Source organism: Eulemur rufifrons, chromosome 19 (genome assembly GCF_041146395.1).
Source record: "Eulemur rufifrons isolate Redbay chromosome 19, OSU_ERuf_1, whole genome shotgun sequence".
Lineage (NCBI taxonomy): Eukaryota > Metazoa > Chordata > Mammalia > Primates > Lemuridae > Eulemur > Eulemur rufifrons.
This window is the reverse complement of record NC_091001.1, coordinates 101228302-101254294: the sequence shown is the minus strand read 5'-3', so window position 1 is coordinate 101254294 and position 25993 is coordinate 101228302. Positions and strand designations below refer to the sequence as shown.

The 25993-nt window shown below is 33.4% G+C and overlaps 1 protein-coding gene across 1 annotated transcript in view; it reads right to left on the bottom strand.

The window, feature by feature from the left end:
* Nucleotides 1–428: 428 nt before the first annotated feature.
* The window catches only part of WDR35 (WD repeat domain 35), a 58449-nt gene continuing 32884 nt past the window's right edge, over nt 429–25993 (bottom strand). Inside the window, exons 15-28 of the mRNA XM_069494342.1 lie at nt 23603–23656; nt 21805–21914; nt 20978–21188; nt 16181–16261; nt 13474–13610; nt 12948–13151; nt 11571–11717; nt 10787–10919; nt 8417–8527; nt 7323–7487; nt 6299–6439; nt 5557–5713; nt 904–1144; nt 429–579 (exon numbers count right to left, since the gene is read on the bottom strand). Of these exons, the coding sequence (XP_069350443.1) occupies nt 429–579; nt 904–1144; nt 5557–5713; nt 6299–6439; nt 7323–7487; nt 8417–8527; nt 10787–10919; nt 11571–11717; nt 12948–13151; nt 13474–13610; nt 16181–16261; nt 20978–21188; nt 21805–21914; nt 23603–23656 (2043 nt within the window). The remainder of the gene's footprint in view (nt 580–903; nt 1145–5556; nt 5714–6298; nt 6440–7322; nt 7488–8416; nt 8528–10786; nt 10920–11570; nt 11718–12947; nt 13152–13473; nt 13611–16180; nt 16262–20977; nt 21189–21804; nt 21915–23602; nt 23657–25993) is intronic.

Below are 25993 nucleotides of genomic sequence, written 5' to 3'. Positions count from 1 at the left end.
TAATACAAGTTATGTCAATTCTCTAAATTGATCTTTGCTCCACTCCCATACTTCCCCCATCTCCCCGCCCCCCTCAAGATATTTTAATGAATTAGTACCCTTGACACTCTGAGAAAAACATTTCTTATTTGGAATATTGCCATGGTATCATGCAACCAACCACAAGATAGATAAAAGATAGATAGATAGACAGAAAATAAGGTTGATTTTGATAAGTTTTATATGAAAAACAGCCTTATTATTGCATAGTTGAATTTCCACACAAATATTATTTTATTATTATTATATATATTTTGTGTAGAAATACAACTATAAGATGATGAGCTTGATTTTCACATAAAACTTAGAAAAATCAACATTACACATACAGTTCTAGCTATGTATATATGCTACCTATATTTTACAATTATATACAGTTCATCATTCCTTTATGCCACTGAACTATGGCATAAGGGACAGAAGTTGTAGTTACTAATTTCCTGAGCAAGAACACAATGCTTGCATACACTGCACATCCAGAACTGATACTCAGTGATTGGGCTCCCTGTGGCAACGCATGTTGGCAGTTTCCCTTCTCCACTGTAAAAGTAAGAGGAAAAGTAATTAATTATATTTTAAAGCTTTTAATTAGTCTAAATTTATTAAATGCACTTTAAAAACTGAAGAATAAAAAAATTCAAGATTAACTTCCAATAAAATACTTTCATTTCAAAAAGTTTTTTCAAGTAAAAATTTTTGCAAAAAAAAAATAAAGCATTAATACACTCATAAGACTAAATAAAACAGGGTATAATATTAATGTAAACTGCTTAAAAATGTAGTACTTTAATTCCCACATTATACATTATACATACACAAATCTAAGCTGCTAATAAAGTAATCTACTAATTACAATCAGCCTACCCTTCCAGAAGGCTATCCAATTCAGATTTTCTGTTATCCTTTGGAGTATGTTTGGTGAAGATTTCTAGAGCAAGGTCTTCATATTGCTGCTTCTGTTCTGTACTGAGGGTGTCCAAAGATTCAAGTTTAATGAAAGCTTTGGAACAAGTACCGAAAGCTCTGCTGGCACATGCACAGAGTGCTAACAGAGAATAGATCTCAACAGCAGGGATAATGTCTTCATAGTCTCTCAGGTGAAGAGCTAGGAAAAAGAGGGCAATTTGAGTTTTTAAAAATAATCAACATATCATGAACATGCATGGGAAAGAATCTATGTTAAGGTGTTTTAGTTTAACCTACATGAACTTTAACAAACATAAAGCAAACAGTGTGAGAGATGAGAGCACCAGTAGGAAGAAGTAGGCTACATGATCTCCTAGGTTCTGTGAAGCCAGCTAACAGCTCAGGTCCCATGAGGGCACATGGCTCGGCCAACTTAGAAATATACACACAGACAAAAACAATTGTGAGGTTAAAACACCCTTCTTTTCTTCCATTAATGTTAGAAATTTCTGTGGCATTCCAGAAAAAGTAAATTAATATCATAATTCTCAAAATGATACCATGTTTCTTTTTGTAAAAAATAAAAAAAGCAAAGTAGTAGTGAAATCTTGTGTTCTCTGTTTCTTTAAAGAGATTATTGTTTTTCTGTCTTACTGAAACAACAGGACCTTGAGAAAAAAGAAGTGAAAATGAGTTTCTAAATGTTAATTCAGATAATTTATTTTGACAGTTATCACACCTTATTTTCAATTTTTCTACAGTAGAGATATAGTCTTTCTTAAAAATATATTGTAGAATTAATATCATATTTGGAATCAATTTTTATCTTTTTCTTCTCTAGACCTTGCAATCATAAAAATATCATAATATATTGAAAATTTCATAAAACAATATATTCATGTAATTTATAATTAGATTTCTATAAACTGGTTCTCAGGTAAAGTGTTTACAACAAAATTTAGTGGAAAAAATTTATATGAAATACAATCATTCAGTTACACTAAACAATACCCTCTAATTTCACATATGGAGCATAATAAGTTCACAGGTAATAACTTACAAGCCATATATTGTTTCAGATCATTTTATCACTAAAACAAAAAAAAAATGAAGCATATGGATATCTTTATCCAGCAGGTAAAGTATCTCAAGTTAAAGATCTAATTTTTCTTTTAATATATGTCTACAAACAGTGTATAACTTATACAAAAAACAACCATAATAAACAGTATCTAATTTATATAATATTAACCACAAAATTAAATGAATGTCAGTTATAAAATAAACATATAAAAATAAAAATCATTCTTATATATAACTAAGAACCAATTAGAAAAAAAATTGTACAGTCCCATTGCTAATGACAACATAAATAGGAATAAATTGCAAAAGAAATGTTCAGAGCATACAAGAAGAAAACTACAAATCTTTAGAGAGAAACACAGATACACAAATAGTTTTTTAAACTGATGTTTCTAGAATGAGAGACCAGGGCAAGATGGCTGACTAGAGACATCGCTTACCAGACTATCCCAGAAGGAAGGAAGGGTTTCAGATAAAGGAGAGGGGAGAAAGGACACAGTTCAGGTGTAGGTCAGAGAAAGAAGTACCAGAGCCCACCAGGGACCTCACAGAGGGAAACTGCCAAGCAGAGGAGGGGGAGGAAAAAGGAAAAAAGATATCAGTAAGGATCAAACCCAGAGAGGCTCAGAGTCCAGTGAAGGGGTGAGGGAGAATCCCCTTGCTCCTTCCCGCACTCCTTCAGTGATCAGCAGGCTACCAAATTACTTGGAAGCTTTTCCACCTCCAGGAGTCCAAGCACTGGGGAAACCATGGAATTGTGGAGAAATTGATGTTTCTGATGAATATCACATGTTCTCACTCAGATGTGTGAGCTAAAAAAGTTGATCTCATGGAGTAGAGAGTAGAATGATGGTTACCAGAGGCTGGGAAGGGGGTGCGGGGAGCAGTGAAGGCAGGTTGATTAATTGGTACAAATCTACAGTTAAATAGAAGCAATAAGTTCTAGTGTTTGACAGCACAGTAGGGTGACTACAATTAACTATTATTTATTGTATATTTCAAAATAACTAGAATAGAAAACTTAGAATGTTCCCAACACACACAAAAAAATAATAAATGTTTGAGGTGATGAATAGCCTAATTACTCTGATTTGAGCGTTACACATTGTATGCATATCACATGTACCTCATGAGTATGTACAATTATTATGCATCAATTAAAAACAAAAAAAAGCAAAATTTTAAATAATGCTTCTGGATGAGGAAATCCATAAACATATAAATGATCCCAATATTCATGTATTAAATTAATGCAATTCTAATCTAAAATTCACTGGGACTTCATTCATTGAGGTGGGACTTCTCCCACCCTCAGAAAGATTGTAAAGTTGTTCTGGATGACAAATACAAGAAAATACCCAGAATATTTTTCAAAAAGAAGAGTAATCTCTGTGGCCATAGCACCCTGAACGCGCCCTATCTCGTCTGATCTCAAAAAAAAGAGTAATAATGGAGATCTTAAATACCAAATATTAAAATGTAAAAGTAACGTGACTAAGAGGGTAGTACTAGAATAGAAATACATGAATAGAAAATAATAGTCTGGGAGGAAGGAATGAAGAATATGTATAATTTTAGTTTCATGAAGGTAGAATTTCAAATCCATGAGGAAAGAATAAATTCTTAATAAATGGTTTTATGATAACTAAGAAGCTGTAATAAAATATAATATTTAATAGCCTTGACATGATGCACTTCCTAAGCATGAGCCCTAAGTGAAAAATATGAACTAAAGACTGACAGATACGACTCTATCAAAAAACATTATTAATATCATCGTCACAGCTACCACTTATTGAGGGCTGATGATGTCCAGGCACCATAATAAGAGAACTTTCTTTCAGGAATTTCTAACTTAATCATTAAAACAACTTTAATCCCCATAAAAGGGGATTTTTTTACACAAAAAAGAAACTCAAGCTTAGAAAGGTTAAGTAATTATAATTTATAAATGCTAGGGAAAAATGAATATATATGAAAGAGCATTATATAATCTCTAAATAGCTCTAATAAAAATAATGAAAAAATAAAAATCATCCCTATAGAATTCCAGAAACAAATATTAATAAAAGAATTTCTCTAAAAGTTTGTTTTTTAAAGATTATGCCATTAGAATACAGGTTCATGATCTATTAGGATTAGGGTGTGACATGCATTTGGTAGTGATGTGAGCAGCAAATGGATGGTTTCCCCAATGTGACGGAGGATGGGTGGATGGTGACAGTGCCTGCACTGCTGTCACGGCCACGCTGAAAGAGCAGTAATGGTTTAGTCACTCATATGCTTTCGTTTATAATATAATTCTCATAATTATGCTCTTTGGAGTTAATAGATCTAAACTCTAAAATATTGTTATTGTTAAGAAGAAATTAAAATCCTGTTGCCACATGTAAATAATCTTCTACAAATTATAGTACAAAAATACCACGGATGTAGCTCTTAAAAATGATCACATAAATCTGAGTTCAACAATGAGGAAAGAAAGTAGAACATATTGTTAAGCAAGCTCTGGCATGGAGAAATGTCTACAGGGAAATTTACCTAAATTTAGCAATGATTATCTCTCAGTTACAGGATTATTTTAATAAATTATTAGATTATTTTACCTTTTTCTTTGTATTTTTCTGTTTTGGTTGAAATTATTAGATAATTTTTATAAAAACAAGATAAATTCTATGGCAATATATGTATAAAATATGGAGATACTTTACAGCATATTATTGTTTTAAAAAAGCACTCCCAATATTGTAAAAAAACAAAATTATTTTTGAAATTATTTTAAAATAAATATATTTAAAAATTAAAAAGTCTTGGCCGGGCGCGGTGGCTCACGCCTGTAATCCTAGCACTCTGGGAGGCCGAGGCGGGTGGATTGCTCAAGGTCAGGAGTTCGAGACCAGCCTGAGCGAGACCCCGTCTCTACTAAAAATAGAAAGACATTATATGGACACCTAAAAATCTATATAGAAAAAATTAGCCGGGCATAGTGGCGCATGCCTGTAGTCCCAGCTACTCGGGAGGCTGAGGCAGTAGGATCGCTTAAGCCCAGGAGTTTGAGGTTGCTGTGAGCTAAGCTGACGCCACGGCACTCACTCTAGCCTGGGCAACAAAAGTGAGACTCTGTCTCAACAAAAAAAAAAAAAAAAAAAAAAAAAAAAAAAAAATTAAAAAGTCTTAAAAATATATGTACATATATATCTCCAAAAGGATACGAACTTGATTATTGAGTGTTTAACTTTGAATGAAAAGCCATATGAATGTTACACATGTTCTTTTTTGCTTATCTAAAACTTCTGACATTTCTGTGAACTATATGTATTGTTTTCTATGTATTAAAAAAATAAAAAGAACTTCAAAAAGTGGAATGCACAAAACAAATTATATATAGCATAATCTCAAACATATAAAAATAAACCCATAGGAAAAAATGTTATTGAAATTAATATAAAGGCAAATTGGAAGAGCTGGCCCTTCATACTCAATTTAAAATTTTTCAGATCTACTATATACATTAGGCGACATGCCCACCTGTCTTCAATGCAGTGTCAACATATCCCTCATAGAGCTGCCTCTGTGCAAGTATAAAGAAGTGGTAAGCCTCAGCCCCTCGCCATGCATTATCTGTGAAACGACTAGTTGTAGACAGAACTTCCTCTTCCAGCAAACCAGCCAAAGCAGAAGTGGCCTACAAGTAAAGCCAACACCCACTTTCTGTCAGCACAAACGCACACAGTATCAACGCCCACATAACAATAGTCATTACAGTTAAGATAAGTTCGTAAATTTTTATTCATTAAAATATCTAAATGAGCAGATTTTATCATTATATAACTGTCATTACTGATTTAATTTTTTATTATAGTTCATATTTTGTTAAACTGGTGTGATCAAATTTTAAAATACAATTGACTAAACTTTAAGTTAATATGCGATTTATTTATTAAAATGGTATACATATTCTATTCTAGGAAAATTTTTAAAACTCACTGATTAGAAAGGAGATTTACCAGGTAACCAAAATTTAAAAAAAAAATAGGAAACTAAAGCAAAGAATACAGATTAGTATTGTAGAAAAAATAATTTTCAATATTGCTAAGTAGAAATTTCTAAATTTGAATAATAATTCTAAGTCATTCCCTTTCTTCATATCATTTAAGGAAACAAATGCAGACATGCAAATTAAATGACTTATCCATAAAGAGAAGTTTGGTAGTTTTGTTTTTTCTTAAACACTTCAGATGATTTAATGGTATTAAATGCGCTACCTTACCTCTGAACTCTTTCCTTTAACTTTTCCTCGTTGGGCATTTTTCATTTGTTCATGGTACTGCTCTATAAGTAAAGCGGACAGTACATAGAGCTTCTTAACACGTAAAGGTTTAGTTCTTTTCTTTGCCTCTTCATCTGCAATCTAAACATTTAAAAAATTGGAGGAAGATACTTCTTAATCTATATTTGTACAAATATAATCATTTCCAAAATTAACTGAAATTTGATTCTCTAAAAAAAGAGGAAAAATCAGTAGGATGGAATATAAACACCATCTGTTTATGACAAATATTTTAAAATTCATTTTTTTTCCTTAGTACTTATATGTACTTAGTTCTTTCCTTAGCATTTAGCCCTTGGAGTTAGAACTCCTATCAATCTTAGAACATAACAGGTGTTGTTAAATAACTAAATCGGAATGAAGAAAGTGTTGATAAAATGGCTAATATTTTCCACAACACAGAGATTTTAAAAATAATGTTCCAAGTACACAAAAACACAATGGTGTTAACATGGCACATCCTCCAGAAGTTTACATTTATTTAAATGATATTGAGGGAAAGTTTTCCTTCTTTCATTAAATCAAATGGGAAAAAAATAGAATAGAATGTAAAATTTGTATACATTAATACCATACTATTAATAGTTACCTTTCCTCCAAATTGATACCATGTAAAGTGTAATATATAAAACTTGTACATTTAGAAGGGCTCAAAACTCTATTATCAACAAAATTTAATTCCCAGTTGTAGGAATTTGTACTTTGTAGCCCAGCAAATTCTTTAACTCTTTGTTAACTTTAGTATTAAATATATAATTGTTTAAGTATCAATAAGTTGCTAGTATTAGTAAATAGCCTTGTTAGTAACAGGTAATAATACTAAAATAATGCATAGTTGCAGTAGTAATAAAACCAGAGGGGTTTTGCTGTAACAAATATTTGTTTCCAAAGAAAATGGAAAATGTGTATATAAAAAGATTTGTAACTGGAACAAACCAAATACTCACCAAGATTATTACATTACCTTAAACATGAGTTTAGCAGCATCAAAAAAGTAATTGGCTTTCCGATAAAGTTCTATGGCATCAAGAATTTTATTCTTTTCCAGTAAATGAGATGCATACCTAGCTAACAGAGATCCAATTTCTTTCATACTGTGATTTTTAGCCAATTCAACAGCTTTGTTCCACTAAGAAAACAATTATACCATTTGGTCACCCAAGTATTTACAGTCACATATGTCATAAAATTCACACAATAAACCCCTTTAAGTTTATAATAAATACTACTACTTCAAAATTAAAAACTGGTATGTTTTTTAAAATCACATAAAATAGAGCAATATGAGTTCTATAAGCTAAATATGTATCAAATGATCTAAAATTCTGATTTGTTTAAGAAGTGCATCTGAAAAAGAAAGTTTCAAAATTTATAATTATATTAATCTTATAATTCTATATTGGCACAAACTATGAGCAAGAAAAAGATACACTTGTTTATATTTTATAGTAAAACAAACATGCAATTTCAGTTAAAATATGTCCTATCAGGTTTAACATTTAAAAGTTATTTTTATAAAGCAAATGAGGCTTTAAAAATACTTTAAGGAAAATATTAAAAGAATACATTGATAGTCAACAGTTTCTATAATAACTCTACACTTTAATTTTATTAAATGTCAGCTCTTAAAAATATCAAATGTATGTTTCCTATAAAGGGAAAGGAAAATAGATTTGCCAAAATAAATATTGATAAAGTAACTCAATTCCTTCCTCAGGCAAGGACTGACCATTAACTGGTCCTTCTTTGGAAACAAAACCTAACCCTAATAAAATACAGAAAATTATGAAATTACTTCCAGACAAAAATTTGCCAGACGAAAAGCACAGGGTCTGTTCATGCTCCCATATTGAGTTAGTTATGAGTGGGTCACCCCTCATGATAGCACTGTAAGAGGAAAGTGCAAACTTCACCACTTTCTTAACCTTATGTCAAGCTCTCCGATGCTTTACGTTAGCAATAATCTTTAAAGGATGACTACTGTGACTTTAATTTTGCTTTGACTTAAAATATTCCTAAAACACCCAGCTGCACAGACAGTAAATTTCAGTTCCTTACTTGGTTGAGATGTACACAGGTATCTACAGCTGCCTTTGGTTGATTACATTTCAAAAATGCAGTCACTGCTTGTTCACACATTCCAACTTTCACAAACATTTGTGCTATTTCCTGAAAAACAAAACAATATTATCAGATTTCACAGACCAAGAAAACCATTTATATTTTAATTTAGCAAAACTCCATAGGGACATATGAATATTAAATTTTCTGGTAGTTATAGATTTTTCTTGTAAACAGACACAGGGGCATAGGCTACAAATCAGAACGGATGCTAAGGCATCACCTTCTATAAAACCAGAGCTTCACAGGCTCAGGCTATGGGTCTGATTTTTAACCAGGCCCTGAAGACACTATACTCCCTTCTTCTCTTGGTTCAGTAACTAGTGTACAGATATGTCAAGCTCCAAAACAAATCCCACACCAGTGGGTGAAAAAAAGAAACTTTTACAGCAATTGGTGATATACTCAATGGTAATCATTAATTAGAGGCTTAAGGGAAACCTCTCAAAGAACTCTATAACGAAATGCCCTAGAGAAGTCTGCCATTCAGCAGTTCAGGAAGCTAGACCCAAAATAGAGCTCCTTCGGAGGGCGGTGGCAGGGAGGGAGAACCACCACCACCACAAATCTTATTTGTTCAGCTGCATTCTCCATTTTCAGATCAATTTTTTTTCTTTCAGAATATCTAATTAGCAAGAGTTTTTCTCTCCCCAAATCCCTTTCTACAATATTTTTGGAAATATAAAAGTATATTTTATATCCAACTACATTTTTAAAAGTAATGCTTATATTTTGCTGATTATAAAGTAATACAATCTAATGGTAAAAAAAAAAAATTACAAAACATGAAAAAGTAAAGTTGCTCATAATCTTACCATTCATAAGAAAGCTCTCTCAATATTCTGGTGTAAATTAACATCTTTGTCCTATGAATATATATGCATGTGTGCGTTTGTGTAACACTGTGATCATACTATACATAATTTTGTATCCTGCATTTCCTGCTTAAATATTATGTACATTTTCCCACACTATTAAAAATTCCTCTATAACTTAATTTAAAATTTATAGTACTACCAAAACTTTTTTATTGTTTTAGTTATTTAATTATTATTATAGTTATAATTACTTAGTATTTACTCAGTAATATTAATATTCTGGATATTCTACAACAAAATCTTTTTCTGCTTCATCAGAGACACCTAACAGAAGACACAAATGTGGGATATACTGTTCCCCATAACCAGGGTTCTAAGTAATTTCAGTTCTTTCCTATATAAGAAAACACATGGGATTGAGAATAAATTAGAGTTAAAATGCCATTACAGAGAAAACTGTTCGAATTCACAATAGAGAAAAACTGAATTATCAGAATTCTATACTTATCTAATAATTTTTTTTTTTTTTTTTTTTTGAGAAAGAATCTCACTCTGTTGCCCAGGCTAGAGTGCCATGGCGTCAGCCTAGCTCACAGCAACCTCAAACTCCTGGGCTTAAGCGATCCTACTGCCTCAGCCTCCCGAGTAGCTGGGACTACAGGCATGCACTACTATGCCCAGCTAATTTTTTTCTATATATATTTTTAGCTGTCCAAATCATTTCTTTCTATTTTTAGTAGAGATGGGGTCTCGCTCTTGCTCAGGCTGGCCTCGAACTCCTGACCTCGAACGATCCACCCGCCTCAGCCTCCCAGAGTGCTAGGATTACAGGCATGAGCCACTGCACCCGGCCCTTATCTAATAATTAACAGACAAAATTTTCGAGGTGGAACTTACAATTGATCTATGTCCAGACTCTGCAGTTGAGAGGTACAGCTCAGTAATTTACATATTCAATAAACAAATAAAATACAAACTCATTTACAGTATTCAACAATTAATTAAAAGAGGCTTATAAAGAACATTGACAAGAAAGTTAGTGAACTCTTTTAGTTTTTCTTTTTTAACATTAAATACTTTATTGTTAATATAACCTAATAAAAGTTGAGCTATCTTTTTAAACTTAAGTTATAACAAATTTTAAACAAATGCAGATTATTTTGAAGCAAATCCTTGACAACATATCATTTTGTCTGTAAATATTTCATGTATTCAGCTAACTTTTAAGAGCAACTTTATAAAACTGAAAAAAACTACACAAGACTGTGTCAGTAGTAGGAATATGACTGATTTTTCCCCCTCCATTTTCAAGCATTCCATAATATTGATACATTGTTTTATAATTAAAATAAAAGCATCATTTCATCTCTAAGATACTGTAAAATTATAGATTAATTTTTAATTTTCTTTATTGCAGAGGATGTTTTCTGACTATAATATAAAATGTTATAACCTAACAACTCCAAAAGCTAAAATTTGCAATACCTACTGGAAGCAATTTGTGGTTTTCTGGAAGTGAGCTGGCAAGATTCTCTAATCCCTCATAATCTTCTAACATATAATAACATTCAGCTAAGCGTGCCTGGTTCCGGCCTTGTACATAATATTGTACAGCATTCAACCTACGGAAACAAAAAAAGAAAAACTTTTAAAACTAATGTGAATCTCCTGAGTAATAAGCACTTTCAGCAAAAATGTTCCTTCATTAGAATTATCTTTACTAGTATTACTCTGTTCATCATCTTCCCTTACAGAATAACTTTGAAGGACATAAATTGGGAAAAGAAATCTAAAAACTGTGTAGCATATTCTAGGTATAGCATTCTTTGAATATTTTTAAGAAATATTGTTTTAATCCAATGTATAGTACTCCCAAACACTGACATAAATAAATAAGTATATTGACCAAAATAAAGAATAAAAGCCAATGATTTCTGAAAATAATATATAATATTAAAACAAGCAAATATAAAATACTTTTTTTACTTTGTTCAGAAATAAATCATATAACATCTTGGAACTGTTTACTATAGTCCCAAACAGTAGAAAGCTGCCTGGAGCTAAGTGTAGATTTTATGTTTGTAAACTCCAAAGTTTTACAGTACTCATCTCACAGCTACAAGGATCTCTGGCTCTCCAACCTGAATCTAGAACTATTTGAATTTTAGGATCCAGGAAGATGATCTTCATTTTCCCAGCACTATCTCCTAGAGAACTCAGGCAGCTACTAATTGTCGCATGAAAGCATGACGTGCTCCAGATAGGTTACATACCACTTTTGTCGATCAGCAAAGTAGTCTCCAATGGCATTGTGGGCTTGTTCAAGGAGACTGTCATCTGCATCACCAGATCCAGTTTTCAAGAGCTGGAGTACTCTAAACCAATCCCCCAATTTCAGCCGGAGGCCAATAGCAAGATCTCTACAAATAATGGCATCAATTTATTCATCTATCCAACAAATATGTATCAAGTGCCTACTATGTGCTAGGTACACTTCTAGGTACTGAGAATACACAGCAGTCATGAGACAGACAAGGTAGCTCCCCAAACATTTTAGAAACAGCCTGATCAGGTAAGAGGCAGTGAGGAGGACCCAGATATTATGGCTTGAATGCGTGGCCCCTCCAAAATTCATGTTGAAACGTAATCTCCATTGTACTGGTATTAAGAGGTGGGGCCTGTTGGGAAGTCCACCCTTATGACTTGAAATTGCCCTTACAGAAGAGGCTTCAGAGTTTGCCACTTTTTGCCCTTCTGCTTTCTGCCATGGGAGGGCACAGCATGCAAGACATCATCTTGGAAGCAGAGCCAGGGCCCTCACCAGACACCAAACGTGTCCTCACCTCAATCTGGGACTTCCCAGCCTCCAGAACTGTGAGAAATAAATTTCTGTTCTTTATAAATTACTCAGTCTCAGGTATTTTGTTATAGCAGTCCAAATGGACTGAGATATCAGAAAAGGTAAATGAAAGCAATATCCTGCCTTCATCTTCCTGGACTTTCAATTTATTTAGCAAAATAATAATGTAAATAACAATCACTTCGTTTCAGCAATTTCTTACACATGATCATGTTTATTTCAAAATAAAACATATATCATAATTACATGTTTGTTTTATGTTTATTTTCAGAGCTTAAGTTCCATTAGGGCTCTCCTGGAAGTATAAATAACATTAATGAAAATTAAATATGTTTTCAGCTGAAATGAAATTCATACATTATTTTATATAAACCACAAATAAAATATAAAAAATAAAACTGAATCCTTAATTACTTTTGATTTTTATTTTATGTTTCTTGACAACAGAAAGTTAAATAATGGCCTAAACCAAAAAGAGAACCGGAACAATGAGCTATGTAATAAATGATAAAAGCTCCAGTCTCTGGAGTCTATCATGTTTTTCCTACCAAATGAAAAGAGATCTCCCACAGTCAGCCATTAGTAGATGTAAAAACAAAGACAAAAGCTGCCCCCAAATTATAAAACATAAATTAATGAGGGGCATGTAGAATATCTAGGCTGTAATCTAAACTGAGAATTAATTTCTAGAAGAAATGTTATGATGCATTTAATCTATTTATATTCCCCATTTGTAAAAAAAATTATGACTCTAGAAGTACTCGGGGATGACCAAGCCATCATAACTTACCTTCTGTCCATATCAAGATACATTCTTTCAGCCTCCTCAAACCTGCCAAAGTAGGCAACAACTTCAGCCTGCTTCATTGAATCACTCTGTAGGTTGCCCAAGCGCTTCACAAACTTAATGCCTTGGTAATCTTTGCAGCGCACAAATGCTTGCTCTGCAGTATACAGGTCCAGTTTCTGAAGAGCTGCTTCAGCCAGTAGGTGCCTTTATTAAAAAAAGAAACAGAAAAGCATATTGCAAATTACTGATAAACTAGTCTCGAATTAGAATTCAATTATTATACCTACTGTTTCTAGTGAAACATGGTGGAAAGTGATTATTTTAACACATGCAAACATTTTTCATATAATATTCTGTTTATATTGAGGCCTTCCAAATCTAAAATGGGTTTCTCCGTTTCAAAAAGAAGAGCAAGAATAGAAGGCTATTTCCATCAGGACACTAGTAGGGGAGCAGGAGATGACGGAGCTGAGACTTTAAAAGCCTACACCTGACATCTTGGAAGGTTTTGCTTTTTTAAAAATACCAAAGTCGGGGGTGTGGATTGTCCTCTATGAATTGAGATGCATCTTCAATTCCAACCTTCTCAATCAGTGCTCGACTGTCTCGCAGGGACCGAATTTCAAAGTTAACTAGATAATCCTTGTTTGGATGTTCTGGATTCTAAAAGTAAAGATGAAAACAAATTCAAATAGTTCCCTTCAGAGTGTTTCTTTTTTACAATTAAAAACAAAACAAAATTTAAAAACTACATCATATTGTGCACAAAACTGGGGAAAAAAGAAATTGCCGTGTTTAGGTCTTAAATTTTAAGTTATCAGAAAAACATCCAAAACCCACAAGTCAAGTTCCTCGTGACGCAGTCAGGCTGCCCATGGGGAAGAGTGGACAATGGCAGAAGGGGCCCTGCTTCCCTTGGGGCAAACTGAGTTTTCCCCTTAAATGAGATAACACATCTCAAACACTCAGCACGATGCCTAGATGTACTATTCACATTATTCATAGTCTCACAACTGACCTAATGTTCCCCTACTTCAGAGCTCTGAACAGGTACACCTACTGACTGAATCACAGCACCCCCAACCCTTTTTTGGTCGCTGAATTACTACTACCCCATCTCCCCAACTCCTCTTCCTGAGGCCAAGAACGGTGTCTTACTGGCTCTCAATTTATATTTTCTGAATCAATGAATAGATGAACTTTGGATAAATCATTTTACCTACTGAGATCCTTCCTCATCTAAAAAACTTCAGAAAAGTCAATATGATCATCAGGGCAATACCACCACAGGTATTGTCAAACAGTCCAAAACTTAAGGCAATCAGCAACTATGAGCCTTTCTTGAAAAACACTACTGATGACAAAATCCATGCAACTAAAAGGCTAAAAAAAATTAAAAACTCACGTACAGAGAAAATGTAATAAAAAGACTAGTAATGGCTTTGAATTCATTTAAATTATAAGACTAAACAACTGGAAATTAGGGTTACAAAACAAAATAAAATGTTCTAAATCTTGACAATATAAAACCAATAATATAGCTAAGAAAAGAGAAAAAGAGGGAGAAAATGTAAGAATGCCATCTTTTAGAGTGCAAAGTCAATCAATACTATCAAAAATTAAAATGTAGTTTAAACCCCTTAGTGTTTCATAATTTTCTTCTTAACCCAGACAAATCATATTGTTTATGGTAAATATATATATATATATACACACACACACACACACACACACACATATATATATATATATATATATATATAAAATCTAAAGGTCTAGAATTCCTTTAAACTCATTTTCAGGTTATTTAATTAAAATTAAATTGAACACTGAAATTGTGCAATGATGCTATTTTTATAAAATTACTTCTGTTCATATATCTAATCTATCAATCTTTCTTTCTCTCTCTTTCTCTCTGTCTTCCTTTCTTTTTTAAGAGATAAGGTCTTGCTATGTTGCCCAGGCTGGCCTCGAACTCCTGGATTTAAGCAGCAATCCTCCCACCTCAGCCTCCTGAGTTGTTGGGCCTATAGGTGCACATCACTGCGCCCGGCTAAATCTGTCTTTCCATATACAACTTAAAGCTCAGATTCGGACTCCATTGTTGATGGTTGACTTTTAAGCTCTACCCCTTCTTCTTTCCCTGGTGCTAAACCTGGCGCAAGCTGATAAGAAAGCCCAGTGTTCCCTCCTTTGGGGCCAGTGAGGTTCACCCACATAATAAGCCCCTATCCATGGAAACCCTCACCCCAGATGTACCCGCTAACTACAGAAAGAAAACCTCAAGCCAGTCTTCTTTCCTTGTCATCTCAAGTCATTTCAGACAGCTTAGGAAGCCTACCTTTTTCTCCCTCAAAAGCCTCATTATGGAAGACACCCTCCTGATAAGTCCCTGGTATCATCAATCTTGACATCCAAACCAAATTTTGGGTGGGGACCTATCCTGCTGCTGCAGGGTGGTTGTAATATAGAAAAATGAAACTGGTTCACAATAAACAGGCTGCAATTTACATATCAAACCAAAATACAAAAACAATCTTCAAGTTGCATCTAACTTTTAGAAGTTTAAAATTTATCCCAATTCCAAAAAATATATATAGTACATTAAGAAAAAGTAAGTGCTTTGGATAAAATGAAGGTAAACTGCTCTCAATATATTCTTAGAGAAAAAATTCTCAAAGGATGGTCAATGAAGGCCAATGTAGAGGATCAAAAAGACATCTGAAGTCAAAAAAGGATTATTTTATAAGCCTCGAAAAAAATGGGAAGATACTCGATCTCCAAAGAAAAAGTTACTCAAGTATCCTAGAACTAGAAAAAGGCTAAAGTAAACTTTTAGATATTTCTTCAGTACCTCCTTATTATTACTATAAAAATGATGAAAACAATTAGCAACCATTTTTTGAACTCTTACTTGGCCTTAGCAGTGTGCTAAGTGCTTTTCACATATTATCATCTTAATAACAATCATAAAAGTACTGTTATTATCCACACTTTATAGAGGTAAAAACGGACGCTCGTACATTTTTATCAACATTTTACAGGAAAGGAAAGTGAAGCTCAAAAAGATGACGGCACCCACATAAAGGCTGCACAGTAACAGCAGAGTTGGACCCGAGATACATCTTATTCCTGGGTCCACACTCCTAACTGGGACACTATACTGCCTGGTTCAGAAACGAAAACTCCCGGCCAATCTAGTAACACAAATATAACTGTTTTTAAAGAATTACCTTTAATATCTCATCCAAAAGAACAGATTTAATTTCTAAATTCTCAAAGTTACAAATATATCCAGAGGTCTGAATGGGTTCCTTTAAAAACAAAAACAAATGTTATATTTCATTATACAAAATTTCGTCTTCTTTAATGAATCATGATTTGAAGGTTTACTATCAAAATTTCCAAACAAACAGAAGAGTAGAGAGAATGTCATTAATACCCATATACCCATCACCTTAATAATTGTTAACATTTTGGTAAATATGCTTCATTTAATTTTTTGGCTGAAGTACTGTGAAGTAAATGTAAAGTACAGAAATTATGACAGTTCACCCCTAAATACTTCAGTACATATCTAAAAGATAAAGACATTCTCCCACATGGCCACATTACTATTATCATACCTTACATAATTAATATTGATTCCCTAATGACATCTAATATCCAGTCCAAATCTTCCTAATTAATATAAAAATGCCATATATAGCTTGATAATTCTAATTCATGCAATTTAATATTAAATTCATCATAAAATTGATAAACATTGTATTTATATCTAAGTACATCTATCAAAGAAATTCTATACCTTACAGAAAAGTCTCTCCTCTGTAACATGAGCCAGAGCACGTTCCTGATACATTTCCTACCTAAGAAGATTTATTTGCCAATATGTAAATACATGAGTCTGTTGTATGCCTGTCTTTTATCCTACATTATATAGGCTTGTAAAAATAAAGTACAGGATATGAATATTATAATGTAAAGCAACTGCCCTAAATCCTTAGTAGAAAAGAAAAAGATATAAATATTATATAAAAAATAAACTGCCAATATACTTAATACCTCTAAGAATACTGTAAAAAGAATAGGATAATACTGTCTGGTAATAAAAATAATGCCAGAATGCAATTTTTAAAAATATATGTATATATGTATATCATAATAAAATAGAAAGTAACCAAAATCCAAAGGAAATAACATATCAGATTTATAACTGAAAGTTCATCCTTCACATATGATAGAAACTACAAAAATTATAATAAAAATAAAATACCAAAAAGATGAAAATAAGAGGTAAAAAGTGAATCATATATTTAGTTTGAGTTTAGTATGTCTAAGTTTAAGAATGAGGCTCTTATATGGACAGTATATGTGTTTACTGGGTTTTAAAATGTATATTTTCCCTTACAAAGTATAAACTGTTGATTAAAATAGTCAAATTATATAAGAAAATTTTATAAAATCCTTCATTGCCTTTTTAAAAGGTTATATTGCATAAAGGCAGATAGTATGCTTTTATGAGCAAGAAACATAAAGAATCAGAACAAAATTTAATTCAAAAAGAAAGCATATGTAATCAGATATTTCTTACAAGTTATAAGGGCTTTCATATACTTTGATTATTTTGATACTGTATGTAAACCAGAAATACCTGTATAAACATGTTTATCATTAGAAAAAATTTTTAATTTGGGCTAGATAATGCAATAAAGCAAGACACTCAAAAGATAAAGTCACAAAAGATGATTTGTGGATAAAAAATAATACCAAAACAAAGAGAAAGGGAGAAAGGTGGAGAAATAAAAAAATTTTTTTTTTTGTGGAGTCAGGGTCTTGCTCTGTCACCTAGGCTGGAGCACAGTGGTACAATCATAGCTCACTGCAACCCTGAACTCCTGGGCTCAAGAGATCCTCCTGCCTCAGCCTCCCAAGTAGCTAGGACTACAGGTGCACACCACCACACTTGGTTAATTTTTTTTTATTTTTGTAGAGATAGGGTCTCACTATCTTGTCCAGGCTTGTCTCAAACTTCTGGCCTCAAGCAATCCTCCCACCTCGGCCTCCCAAAGTGCTAGGATTAAAGGTGTGAGCCACCACACCTGGCCTAATTTTCTTTATTTTTTCAAAATTCATTAGATATACATCCAACATTTCATTTGTATATGAAGTTCTATACCTGTGGTCTACAAAGCAGGGAGCACTAGCCTAAGCAATATGCAAGATACTTCTTTTTATCCAAAAAGTATCTAAAGCTTTACTAATCTACACCAAGAAACACTGGCCCCTCTATTCAGCACACAAGTCAGAAGGCCTCATAATAACATGTACAATATAACTGATATCCTCAAGTACCCTTTCTTCTTCAATTTTAGCAACTGTGATATAATGAAGTTGGCATATACCTAATTAAGTGGATTTAGGGGTTACATTATCTAATTTTGGCTAAGCCTCACAAATTGGACAATTGGCTTAAAAAGCTTTTAGTAAAGAATTTGTGAATGAAAAGTAATAGTGATAATGCAAGCACAAGCAAATAAGAAAAGGCAGACTGCTATCGCTCTTACTCCTAGCACAAATTCTTGGGTCAGTCACATTATAGTGTGAAAACAATGACAATCTACTCAGGTCCAACCAAAAAGCCAGCTGAAAAGTCAAAATTATCAAGTAGAATATTTGAAACATGGGACTTGTATCCACCAAGTTAACAAAACCTCACTCTGCAATGTACATTATGCTGATATACTAGCTAATCATAGTATGAACCATAACAATTAGCATGACATTTAAAAATAAGGTTTATGTCATCCTTCAAAATTTCTCTTTGGGGAACATGATTCATAATATAACAATATAGTAGGTCATGTATGTAATTTCTAAATGCATGTCTGAGGGTGTATATTCAAATGTTTAAAAGCCTCAGGTTTAGAAAAGATGCAAATGTATAAAGATGAGAGCCTGGATGATGATATGATATGAAAGAAATATGAAATAGAAGAACCAATGAGAGGGAAGAGCCAAGAAAAAGAATAAAAGAGCTCAATCAGTACCTTGAGAGGGTCACTGGAGATGAAAATGACCAAGCAGGGAATAGCAACATTACTCATTTCCTAATTCTCAAAGAAAATGTGCTTTATCAGTGAATTAAAACTTTGCACATAGTTTTCTCACAAAGAATCTGAAGAAAGATTTATAAGTTAAAGAAAAGTATGCATCTAGAATTCATAATAACACTCAAATGGTTAAAAATATAGTTATTAACCGTCAAACAATAGCTTTTCTCCAGAATAATCACACAGGGTACTGTGTCCTGAAGGAACCAACTATTCTGTAGCAATGCAGATCCAAAAAATTCTCTGTTTTGAAGAACATGTTCTTACATGATCAATAAGCAGCTAGAGGAACGAAAGCAGAGTGGCCAAACAAGCAGGACCATAGCGAGCTAGTGTCCTCATAAATGAAAAAAAACAGTACGGCATCATTTATAAAGTGAGAAGGTTGTAAGAAATCCATCTAGCTCTAAATCTAATGGAAATTGAACTACGTGCCAAGCCAGCAAATAAACTCATATAAAAAATAATTTTTTAAAAAAAGGTTGTTCTGTTAAAACCACTTAAGAAACACTTTCCACCAGGCAAAGATTCCACTTGGTATTAGACTGACGATGTGTGCAACACACACATTATGAGCAGCCAGATACGACAAACACTCTCCTTCTCTGGGCATACGATAGTATGAGCAGGGCCAAGGACAGAAAAAGGTCTCTAACATTCAAAGTACTCTACTCCCATCCTCAAAGTTATCCTGAGGTTACCTGTCATATTTCCACAACTGTTTTGTGGCAAAGGTCTTGGACTCTTGAAAGAAGCCCAAGTTTACAGGTCAAATGCAGCAGCCCTGAATTCATTTCCTTTGAACCATTTCTCAGGGTCTAAGAATTACAAAGATCCTGAGACTCCTAAAAGTTTTGACATAGCCTTTGAGAGCAATTTACATCAGGTCATTTGCCAACCCAAAGATTCTGAGCAGGGCTCAAATGAGGAAATGTGAAAACAATTTAGGATACTAAAGGGGCAAACAGTTTACCCCTAAATAAATTACACTAGAAGATCTTTGGCAGCTTGGGGACCCAAGCATGCAATTTCTTCCCAAGAAGGAAGCATACAAATGCAAACAAATGGAAATCAGTGATGTAAAGCATTTAATAACTCATCTCATTATTTACAGTAGTAGAATACAGAAGAAGTACCGAAAATTCCAAATTGAAAATCCATTACTAATTCAAAAATCATTTAAAAGGTTTATCTTCTTAATGATGTTTTGATTAGGCTACCACTCAAATCATTTCATATTTCCTAAACACAACAGCCAACAGCAGGTCCAGAGCAGACTAACAGGAAGATCCAAGAGTATAAAAATTAGCCGATGTGAGGCACAAGTAGAAAATCAAAACGTAACCTTAAAAATGAGTGGAAAAGGGGCTCCTGATATCCAACAGTCTGCACTTACATAGTCATAAGAACATCTGGGTTAAGAAAGAACATAAGTTGGTGGATGATACAGTGAATGTAAATATTAATATAAATAAGGAAAGCACAGAATAAAGTGAATAGATAGGCAGAAGAGAAGGAAAGGACAGGGCAATTTCAAAATTACACTTTTTTGGTTAGGTTGTTTTAAGAAATTTTGGTGAATAAGACTACTTATTTTCTTTCTTTTTCAACTTCGATAAATAAAAAAAAAAAAAAGACTAGTGACCATGGTTACACCTTTTAAAAAGAACAAATAAATTCCTAGGAAGTACTTTTCAGAGAAAACAGAAAATATTTAAAAGATAAGCATTATTCCCAGTTAAGATCAAATATTTCAAAAGTCTACAGAAATGTTTCTATTTATTTTCAGAAATTCATGCAGCCGTGTTGGTATGGTTGGTGTTCAACAAACCTCTTAAAGAAACAAAGGGGAAATATCCAGGTTTTTATATTTGGCCCATTATTTATGGACTGTTAACACTCATTTCTTGTTTTTACCTCAGGATCCAAGTTTCTGAAAACATACATTCTTGTCTTCTCCATCATTGCAAACAAATCAGGATTATCCTTGGCCCACTTCATATCCCAGACGTCTTTTCGCTCCAAGTTTAACAACTCGCCAATTACTTGCTGTCCTGTACTGTCTGTCACTCGAGCATCCAAGTCAAAGAAAGTTAGAATTCCTGAGATGTCTATGATAGCAAGACGACTAAAAATAATGCAATTGGAGAAGGGGAAAAAAATTATAAAATTACCATCAGTGATCATAAGAATAATTACTTATAATTACTGTTCTTCAAAATCAGTTTATCAGAAACCTAGGATATGATATGATAGAAACGGCTTTTTTAAAATTTTTTTTATAAATTTGATAGAAAATATGGACTACTCTTCATTTTGCTCCCTTGTGAGGAAAACATATCCAAAGAGATTAAACCAACTGCTATAAAATATAAAATAGTCTCAATACCCTTAAAAGCTCTAAAGCTTTTTTACTATTAATAGTAAAAAAAAAAAAAAAAAAAAAAAAAAAAAAAAAAACCTGCATTAGAATTTCTTTTTTTTTTATTTCAGAACCTTACAGGGGTACAAACGTTTAGGTTACATATATTGCATTTGCACCGCCCGAGTCAGAGCTTCAAGCGTGTCCATATGCCCAATTAGGGAAAGATATTTAAACCAAACACATTATAGTAAAACCACACTGAATTTTAAGACAAGTTTATAACAAACATACCTGTCTTTACACTTACTACATAAATCCAACAATCCCAATAAATAACTACTAAGTCTAACATCTACATGAAGAGAGTTTTCAGGCTTACCTAGAATTGCAATTCAAGGATAACTGGTAGGCTCGACAGTTAAGGGAGTATTTCTGAATCAAACCAACATTAGGAAGACTGTATCTCTGAATGATGCCAGATTCACGACCCTATGGAAATTACTTTTGATTACTAAAGCATATTTGCCATAATAACATTAAACTACAACTATAGGTCTCTCTGTACATCCATACATTTGTTTTAAAATCAAAGTGATATAGTATCATAGCAAATTCCCAATTCTGATAATGAAACATGTTATTAAGTACATACTTATCCAGAAATTTAATTAAAACCTTTTTAAAGCAGGTGAAGGTCTAATTTTTTTTCATGTAATGTTCAAGAAAGAAATCAGAAACATTGCTCTTTGGTAATACACAAATTCTTACATCACAAGGTTATTTATAGCTTTTGTCTAGGTTAATATTCAGGGTACATTAAAAGCTAAAACATATAGCACTGGAATTAAATTTCACATACATGTATGAAAAATCAATAGAAGATCATGATATGAAACAGCGGGATACTGAAAGTCTAGGTTTTTATCCTATAGCCATCTATCTGATACCAGTTTTTGGCAAGGAGAAAGATGATCTGAAAGCAGTGACATTGACTGCCACACTAGAAAAAAAATTTTTTTTCCTCGGGGCCACAGTGTTTTATTATGAAAATACAATAAAAACTTCAAAAACAAAATGATCCTTTCTAATTTAATGAAAAATTTGTTATTTTTTGTTTTCTGTGCATGAGTTATATGCAACTTGATAAATAGTTCACACAGCTCAAGGTAAAGAGATGTGTGAGTTACATATGTTTCACGAGGCCCCGAGTTCAAAACTAGCGTGAGTTAAATACAACCCACATGGCAGTTAATGTGTTAAGTATGTTTAAAAAATAAAACAGAATGTAATTTTCTATGCAACTTTGGGCAAACCTAATCAAGAGTAAGTACAATAGACAAGAAAGCTGTGGTTTTCAAACTCTTCTGTGCCTCAGGCCGTGACAATGAGACAAAGTGGAAGGCTGCACACAGCCAATCTTTACCTCTCCCCTTTTTACTCAGAGCAGCACAGCTTTTGCAGCATGATTCTCCAGAGGGCCTAGCAGAAAGGCAGCAATACTATAGAATCCTATGCTGTTAAGATTTTTCCCCCCATAAAATGAGCTAATGGCTAAAGAATGTAACTAGAACTGGAATATACACTTAAGGCTCTGTTTACATAATTCCAATGCAATAATCCCACCAGCATTACTGTATTAAAGTAAACATTTGTTTCTAAAATTAATATTTTCAAAGTGAGAGCTCAAGAAAAGACACTATGCCATTGATTCTATTTAAAAAATTGAGCAGAAATTTGCCATGGACTTCTCTATTTTACTGGCTGGCAAACACACTGCCTCTTCATTCTATGTCTTATGAAAGTAGCAGATCCAAAGTACTTTCTTCAATATAAAATAGCAGGCTACATAAAGGAGGAAACTTTCTAAGACCTACTACCACCATGTAATCTACTCCACATCTGTTAACCTTTATAGCGCTCATTCACCCCAGTATTAAAAATTCTCTGTGTACTTTATCTTCTCAGCTGGCCATCATTCTACTGCTTTTATCAATAGCTATTTTTGCAAATAATTAGTAATCTGTGAGGCAAGTTTTAAAACCTTCTTATTTCTTATATTGCATTTAGTAAAACCTGGGGCACCCACAAGATGATATTCAAATCCAAAAGTCACTGTTTTACTCTATTTCTATAACTTAAATAATTATTTTTCATAAAACAAGTTTTTTACAACTCACCACAATCAATATCTTATCAGATGCAGTTATAGCACAAATTGGATCCCTTGTGCCCTAAAATAAATTAATCAATCATTATTATTTAATAAATATTTACTGAATGACAAGGTAGTATACAATTCAAGAAGAATATGTTAATAATACATTTATTAAGTTAACATACAGTTATTTACTGAGCACCTACTATGTGCCAGCCACTGAACAAAGCACTAGAACTACACAGTAGAACTAAAGTCTACTGAGGAAGACAGTGAACTAAACACCTAATTACAGTACAGCATGAGGTTATAAGAGCACAGAGGAAGGAGCATTTAACTTACACCAAGATGGGCAAAACCCAAGTTTAGTCCTAAAAGATGAACAAACAGCAGAAGGACTAACACATACCAAAATGATGAAAGGTAAAATGTCATGGCAGTGCAACAACCTGGATGGATGTCCATTGCATTATGCTTAGTCAAAAGAGCTAACCTCAAGAGGTGACATATTAATATGATTCCGTGCATAAAACACTCTCAAGGTAACAAAACTACTGAGATGGAGGACAGAATAGTGGTTGCCAGGGGACAAGGACAGGGCTGGGGAGTAGGTGAGAAAATGAACCAGTAGCATGAGGGGAGTTCATTTACGGTGATTAAAGTACATAAAACTACACACGCACACACATACATAAGTACACATAAAAACAAGTGAAAAGTGAATACAAAATAAGGTCATAGTCTAGACAACAGAATTGTACCAATCTTAATTTCCTGGTTTTGACATTCCACGACACTTACATTAGATGTCACATTAAGGAAAGCTAAGTGAAGGGACTATTTTTGTAATTTCCTGTGAGCCTATAATTATTTCAGAATAAAATGTTTTTAAAAATCAAAAGAAAAAAAGCTAGCATGGCATATTCAGGAAACTACAAGTGGTTTGACACAGCTGGTATCTGAGGAATGTGCTGGGGAAGAGAAGTGGGCCAGGGAGGGGGAGTAGTTGAGGATATCTATACTTTATTCTCAAAAATATGGGAACGTATCGGAGGTTTATGACGTGAGAGGGCAGGGGCTGTATGATCAGATTTACATTTTGGAAAGGTTGCACAGGCCAGTGGTCTGACGGCGGCCAGCAGCGTGATAACAGATTGGCAGAGTGAATATGGGGAAGACTGACAGTAGAGAGACTATTCAGTGCTGTCCCGTATGGGAGCCACTAGCCACATGTCACTATTTGAATATAAATTTCAGCTAATTAAGGTGAAATAAAATTTTAAAATTCAATTTCTCAAACTAGTTACATTTTAAGTGCTCAAAAGCCACATATGGCTAGTGGCTACTGGACAACATAGATAGACAATATTTGCATTATCACTGAAAGTTCTATTGGGCAGTGCTAGATGGAAAGTTACTGCAGTGATCTCAGCAGGAACTAATGATAGACTTAACTGATACAGAGATGGAAAGCAAGAGGCCAATTCCAGAGAAATTTATGAGACAGAATCAACAGGTTTGGTGATTTATTTATTAGGTATAGAGAGTAAGAAAAAAGAGTTCTCATGATTCTTGCATAGATAATGGAGCCAGTTGCTGATATACTGAATATATATGGAGATATGGATTTGCAACAAAGAGGAGGTCAGCCTCAGACAGGTTAAACTTGCAGTACTTTTGAGCCACTCAATTTATTACTGTCCAGACAGCAAGAAATATCCAGAAACTGGAAAAACTCAACATTGGAAATATAGATATTGCAGTCATCAGCATATAGTTAAAAGGGTAGGTTTCAATAAGAACTCTAATAAGAGTATATTGATAAATGAAAAAAAGTAGATTGCCTAAGATGGACACTAGGGAACAGTACAATAAGACATGGGTAGATGAGCCCTTAACAAAGAAGACTCAGAAGAAAAAGTCAGCTAGGGATAAAGCCAAGAGTGTGGTTTCACAAAAGTCAAGAAGAAAAGAGTGGTCAAAAATATTAAGTGTCATGTATAGATCAAATAATATAAAGACAGAAAAAGACCTATTTTTGGCAATTCAAAGGCCTCTGGAAACCAGAATGCAAAGGAGTGAAGATGGAATGTGTGGTGAGAGAAAGATGCATACACAATAGTCTTTCAAGAAGCTCAGCTATACAAGGATGAAGAGACAAGGAAGTAACTAGGAGAAAATATGTGGCTGACAATGCAGACTTCTGTTGTTTTTAAGATGGGAGAGATTTTATTATATTTTATGGAAGGATGTGGGGAAAGAGCTGGTTGATGATGAATCAGTTCGAAATTTTCCAAAAGTCCCCTAATGGAAGGGACTGTTTCTTAATCACCAGTAGATTCCCAGTACCTCCTCCAATGTCTAACACATAATAGACATTCAACGAATACTTATTGAATAAATGGATGGATGT